At 44.6% G+C, this 6,536-nt stretch overlaps 3 protein-coding genes across 3 annotated transcripts in view; all 3 read right to left on the reverse strand.

Annotated features, from left to right (window-relative positions):
• Positions 1 to 282: 282 nt before the first annotated feature.
• BABINDRAFT_159681 (MCT family MFS transporter) lies at positions 283 to 2,772 on the reverse strand. Its single transcript, XM_019127815.1, has one exon. The coding sequence runs from the start codon at positions 2,650 to 2,652 to the stop codon at positions 703 to 705; it is 1,950 nt and encodes a 649-aa protein (XP_018988575.1). The 5' UTR covers positions 2,653 to 2,772; the 3' UTR covers positions 283 to 702.
• Positions 2,773 to 3,598: 826 nt separating this feature from the next.
• BABINDRAFT_159682 (uncharacterized protein) lies at positions 3,599 to 5,864 on the reverse strand. Its single transcript, XM_019127816.1, has one exon. It carries the CDS (start codon positions 5,643 to 5,645, stop codon positions 3,687 to 3,689), a length of 1,959 nt encoding a protein of 652 aa, XP_018988576.1. The 5' UTR covers positions 5,646 to 5,864; the 3' UTR covers positions 3,599 to 3,686.
• A 277-nt stretch (positions 5,865 to 6,141) lies between these two features.
• BABINDRAFT_159684 (uncharacterized protein) overlaps positions 6,142 to 6,536 on the reverse strand; it is a 2,322-nt gene continuing 1,927 nt past the window's right edge. The window contains exon 2 of the mRNA XM_019127817.1: positions 6,142 to 6,441. Within this exon, the coding sequence (XP_018988577.1) occupies positions 6,159 to 6,441 (283 nt within the window). The 3' untranslated portion in view covers positions 6,142 to 6,158. The remainder of the gene's footprint in view (positions 6,442 to 6,536) is intronic.

Raw genomic sequence — 6,536 nt, forward strand, 5'->3', positions numbered from 1 at the left:
CGGAAAACTACAGTGGTCCCGCGATCAAGAGAGCTAAACATGTGATCCAACAGGTTTAAACTCTCTGCATCCCATACCAAATCGTCTGATTCAAAAGTATATCATGCGGTAAGTCGCATACCATAGCCACATCGTAGAGGTTGGCTCATACATGTATAATATATCGTTGTTGAGTGATCCATACTAGACCACACTTTTAAATACAGTTCTAATGCCATCTGGTGAATAAATCAGAAGGACTGTTCAGATCCAAACATACATTCTCGGCGTGGTTAATTCAACTCACTATTCTCACCTCCCTTATTTATTGGAGGATACGCCTGAAACATGGGATTTGGTTTTTTACAGCCCCTTAAACTTCAAATCTGGAGGAACCATGACTAATTGCAATTGACTGACGATGCTAGTGCTAGTTTTCTTATAACTACCTGTATGTGTCTAAGTTAGTGCTCTTTATGATCGCCTCATAGTAAAGCTATAAGGCCGTCATTTCACGCTAGGGGATTTCATATCGTGAGAGAAGCTACATATTTAGGAGCTTTCCAGGGTCGAGGATATATAAAGTAGCATATAAACCAAAAATGTACCTCTTTAACTTAGTTAAAACCCATTATCATTGAATTCGTACACCCCTTTCGAAAGTTACCCTGCTATGCACGCAAGTGCTATATATTGCTCATCATGACTCGTTAAATATATCCATTATGCCTTGATTGGGTAAAGCATACGGGTAAAATAGCCCTTGAACCCTGGCTTCATCAAGTACTCATACTTGTGTATTCTCTTTTCATTTACAGCTACCTCTTCCTGGGACATTTGAGATTTGGATTCTCCGCTTCCGTATCCAGAATAGTGCTTGCGCATTTTCCCTTCGATAATCGCCTTGCGCTCAGCAAGTAACTGGCTAATGTTCGATTCACGCAACAAGAATAAGAACAAACACCCCACTAAGAAAAGACAGCCGACAAGAATCTGGCAGTACAAAAACGGCTTGGCAGAGTCTGGTTTTCTCAAGCGCAAGGCAATAACCTCAGCAAACGTAGTTGGAGCAGCCACCATCATATTCAAATAACTGAACGCTGCAGGGAATAACTCCAAACCCGACGCATCAACGGCCAACGGCTGACAGTTGACAGAAGCAATACCCAATGTGCAGCCACACAAGAACGCAAAGCCCATCAAGCTGCCATAAGTAGTAGCATTGATCCAATAAACCAAGACCAAGACTCCGACAAAGATGGAAGTGCAGATACTGAAGTTGATCCTTCCGAACTTGTCGGAAAAGTGACCCATGCAAGGCCGTCCAACTAACTGTCCAACATTCATGATCGCGGTAGCGTTGGAGCCCTGTTTATGGGTCAAGCCAAGAGACGTGGCATACGCGGACATGGAAAACAAGAGAATAACGTAGGAGACATCGCAAAAGGTGAACCAAACGCTGACATAACTGACCTCTTTGTGTAAGACGATGCGCGGGTTACACACCACTTTGATCACCTCCAGGAGGGCCGGGCGTCCTGTCTGCTTGGACTTGTATCTTGGCGAGGCCTTTGGGTGTTCTTGCACGAGCAAGATGCAGATAGAGCACCCCACACACGTTACGATTCCTACCATGATATAGGGCCACTTTTGACCTCCCGTCTGTTGCATGAGTTTTTCGGAGGAGAGCGAAAAGACAAGACCACCAATTCCAGTCCCACTGAAGGTGATGCCAGCTGCGATCGACCGTTTATAGTAAAACCAGTTTGGCAAAATAGCCACCGAAGAGGTGAAAATTAACGAGAAGGACAACCCCACAAGAAGACCCTGCGTCAAGTAGAGTTGCCAGAGCTTGGTGACAAAACCAGCCAAGAGGTACCCCACGGTTTGGAGCACCACCCCGAGAATCATGGTCGGTTTCAAGCCCAAGTAGGACACAAAGACGAACACAAACGGCGCAAAGATCTGCGATATTCCTACACTCAACCCCCCAATTATGGCAAAGTCAAAATCGGTAGCACCTGGGAAGTAGTCTTGGGAAATAAAGTAGTTGAGAAAAACGCCATAGGATGCATTGGCACCCCAGGTCGAAATCCCAAGGGCACAGGCACAACCAGCAATAACCCAGGAGTACCCTCCGTCCGGTGCCCCACCAGTGGGATCGTCTTCATCCGCATGCTCCTCAATTTCATGGAGTTTATGCTGCACTTCTTCAGGATCTGTAGATGGGAATGAAGGGTGGCAACGACGGGAAGCCCCCGTGCTAATAGAAGCTTCATCCCGGAATGATACGTTTGTAGCTTGTCGCGAAACCTCGCGCTGGATCATACTCAACTCTGTTCCGGGAATGATGACTTCATCGGAAAACTTCAGTTGCTCGGTAATCAAATTGTCATCTCTGATCGCATCAATAACCAGTGTGAGCATCTGGGAGAACGCTCCGGAGTGTGCTGAATTGGATCTGGACAAGTGGAAATCTGACCTGCTCGAGTGCACGGAACGGTCGTCGTGGCGAGCATTGTAGTACCCAAAATGTGGTGGGGATTCACCGCCAGCGCCAGCACTTTCCCAGAGCTGGGTAGGCTGGCCTACGGCGGGAATGATCACGGAGTTGATGGAACTGATACCTGAGTCCAGGAAGTCTCCTTTGTCGTTGGTGATTTGCTTCTCCATAGATTGCGTTAGTTTTACAGTATGGCACGTAAATGCCTCTATGGTTATGTTTTATTAAAGTCACTCCTTTTAAAGCAAATTTTGGGGTCAAAGTTTCAAGGCTAAAATTCCCGATTAAAATCTTACCCTCTATGAATCATTCGTGCATTTGAACGGAGAAGTTAGTATGTGTGCCATGCATGAAAAAAAGGTTCCAAATGCAGTAAACTTTCCCGCACGGGGTGGAATCCTAACTTACCATGCACCATATTAAGCTGTAAGTCTGGCCGCAAAACTGCTACAGGCAATGCGAAAGGCAAATCTGGAGCCCCCACACATGGGGGTTCGCATGTGTTTTAAGGCGGGATCTTACCGCCACGTGATTTAATTCAGCACACCTATTATCGTCTAAGTGAGCTTTAACATGCATTTTACTCAAGGCATATGCTAAGGGCTAACGTGTTATTCTGTATAATAAAACAACCTGCTACCGTGCATGCGGAAATTGTGGGGTTCACATGAAGTGCCGCGGATAACCTGAACGCACCATTACTTAGCGATATAGGTTATACTTTTGGTTTTGACGGAAGCCTAACCTTTAGACGTTCTATACTTTAATCCCTGCCACAAGGGTTGGGCTAGAATGTCTTATCCACAGATATCGGCAAATTAGAGTTTACTAACAAAGCTAACCACAGTTAGACTGTGTAGAAGTCTACAATTATATAAAGGCAGTAGGTCAAACACAGGAATTAAGAATCCTCTCTGATTTAAACGCTAAGTCGCCAAGCGACAACACAAGAATGTTGTCGCTCACTTCGGAAAGGGGAGTCTGCGGATTTGGTCGTCACTAAACGTGAATCTAAAAGAAAAGGGAAACTCCGGGGGTCGAAAGCCAGACTTTATCCTACAATTATCGGAAATACACATTAAACCGGTACCTCTCTACTAGCCAGACGTGTAAGACTATAATAATTCTCTATATACCGCACTACTACAGTAGTATAGACAAAGTTTATTACCCTGTATAACTTTGTTCAAGTGACATGCGTCATTCACGCCTTAATGGGGTAGAGCATTCTGGCAAAATAACCCTTCATTCCTCCACTCAATAAGTACTCATATGTGCGTAATCTCTTCTCGTTCAAATCAGCCTCCGCCTGCGTCAATTCCTTTGAGTCTTCACTCTGGGAGCTGAGATCCGAGATATAATATGTACACATTATTTTCTCGAGTGCTTCCTTTCGCTGCTCAACCACCCTAGAAATTTTTCTCTCACGAAACAAGAACAAAAATAATACTCCAAACGAAAAGTAACAACCAGACAAAATCTGGCAATATAAGAACGGTCTCAGGGCATCTGGTTTCCTCAATTTCAAGGCAATGACTTCTGCAAATGTCAGGGGTCCAGAAACTACAATGTTCAAGTAGCTAAAGGCCGCCGGGAATAACTCTATCCCCGAGGCCTCTAAGACCAAAGGTTGATTGTTCACGGCACCAATCCCCAATGTCAAACCACATAACAAGGCAAATCCAATGATGCTTCCGTATGTGGTTGCATTGATCCAATAGGCAAAGAGCAATACTACCACAACTAGAGATATAACAATACTAAAATTGATCCTACCACACTTATCTGAAAAGTGTCCCAACATTGGGCGGCCCACAAACTGGCCTGCATTCAAAATCGCCGTGATGACTGAGCCCTGCCCATGGGTTAAACCGACTGAAGAAGCGTAGGCTGACATAGAGAAGAGCACGGTAATAAAGGCGGCGTTCCAGCAAGCAAACCAAATGGCAACATAGTTAACCTCTAGATTTAACACGATGTGTGGATTGAGAACCGTCTTCATGACTACCCAGAGACTTGGGCGAGGTGCGATAGATTTGTACTTGGGGGACGTCTTCGGGTGCTCTTGAATCAATATGATACAGATACTGCACATCGTGCAGGTAGTGATCGCTACCATGATATATGGCCACTGATGGCTTCCGGTTTTTTGCATCAAACTGTTGCATGATAAAGAGAAAACGATGCCACCTAAGCCAGACCCACTGACTGTGATACCCGAAGCAAGGGCACGTTTCTTGTAAAACCAATTAGGCAAAATGGCAATGCCAGACGTGAAAACCAACGAGAATGAAACCCCAATCATGAGACCTTGGGTCATGTAAAGCTGCCACTTATACCTGGCAAAGCCGGCCAAGAGGTATCCCAGAGTTTGGATTGCTAAACCAATAATCATTGTAGGTTTTAAGCCCAAGTACGAGACAAAGATAAACACAAACGGCGAAAATACCTGAGAAATTCCGACAGCAAGCCCACCAATAATAGCAAAGTCAAAATCAGTTGCCCCTGCAAAATAGTCCGATGAGAGAAAGAAGTTCAAAAATACACCGTAGCAGGAACTTGCACCCCAGGTGGAAACACTGAGGAAACAACAGCAGACAGCAATCACCCAGGAGTAGCCTCCATCGGGAGCCCCACCAGAGGGATCATGTTCGTCACCATCGCTTTCATTAGTATATTCTTTTCCATTGTTGTCAACTATTTTTTCGGGGTCAGAGGTCCAATCTTGTGTCTTAACGTGGATCCCGGATCTTGCATCTCTCGAGACATTAGTAGCTTGTCTCGAAAGCTGTGTCTGAATGATATTCATACCAGAGTCCGGAATCATAATCGGTCCGGTTTCCTGGTTATGCGTGATTATGTTTTCGTCCTTCACTGCGTCAATAACCAGGGTGATCCTCTGGGTAAAGTGGTTGGAACTGACAGAGTTAAACCTCAAGATAGAACGACTCGAACCAGAATGTGCAGAGCATATGGATTCTGCGTCAAAGCCATTTCCTGTGACATTACTATGGATACTAGCGACACTAGCTATCCTGGAAAGAGAGTGTCTATTCTCGGTAGACAACTTTGGTTTCCTAGAGGGAGAGCCGGAGACGGCGGGGTTATCACAGCCAAACAGAGAGGAGTCACCCCCTATATTGGTATGCTTATCTGTAGACATGGTGTAATAAATATATACCGATTGTAAGGATCTTAGCTTCAATAGAAGTTTGGTTCCTATGGTTTAGCAGTGACAGGGGTTCAATTCATAGGATGCAAAGAGGTTTTCGAGGTGTAGAAGGCCATATGTCTCCTTATAGCCAATACCTAATGCGTTACACGAGAGATAACATTTCTGTTGGTTATTTATATTTTGTTTTATACTTCAGCTGAAAATTACCCTGTCTTTCCAGCGTGTTTTATTGTTGAAAGACCCTCAATTGTCTCGCATGAAGCCCAGCTACCCCGCTCGCCATACGAAGATCGCAGGGTTAGTTCAAAGCTCGAAAAATAGAAACGCATCATGCACCCGGAGGAACATTTACCCGAAAGGGTGGAGAAATTCATTTTAGCTTCCGTTAGTACTCTCCACACTACCCTCGAATACTCCATACATCTCTGTTTTACATACATAAATACGAGAACTAAAATCTAATAATGATCCAGAATATATATATATATACATTTGCCATAATCATGCCTTTATTGGGTATAGCATACGGGCCAAGTAACCTTTAACCCCACCCTTTAACAAGAACTCATACTTGCGTAATCTCTTTTCGTTCAAATCAGCCTCCGTTTGCGTCAATTCCTTTGGATCTTCTTCACTCTGGGAGTTGAGACCTGAGGTATAATGTGCATACATGGTTTCCTCGAGGGCTTCCTTTCGCTGCACAACCACCCTGGAAATTTTCCTCTCACGCAACAAGAACAAAAACAATACCCCAGATGAAAAGAAACAACCTGACAAAACCTGACAATATAAGAACGGTCTCAGGGCATCTGGTTTCCTCAATTTCAAGGCAATGACTTCTGCAAATGTCAGGGGTCCAGAAACTACAATGTTCAAGTA

The sequence above is a fragment of the Babjeviella inositovora genome (genome assembly GCF_001661335.1).
Source record: "Babjeviella inositovora NRRL Y-12698 unplaced genomic scaffold BABINscaffold_1, whole genome shotgun sequence".
Classification (NCBI taxonomy): domain Eukaryota; kingdom Fungi; phylum Ascomycota; class Pichiomycetes; order Serinales; genus Babjeviella; species Babjeviella inositovora.

Excerpts from the sequence above, each read along its gene's own strand:
- BABINDRAFT_159681 (XM_019127815.1), bottom strand. The coding sequence starts at position 2,652 with ATGGAGAAGCAAATCACCAACGACAAAGGAGACTTCCTGGACTCAGGT.
- BABINDRAFT_159682 (XM_019127816.1), bottom strand. The coding sequence starts at position 5,645 with ATGTCTACAGATAAGCATACCAATATAGGGGGTGACTCCTCTCTGTTT.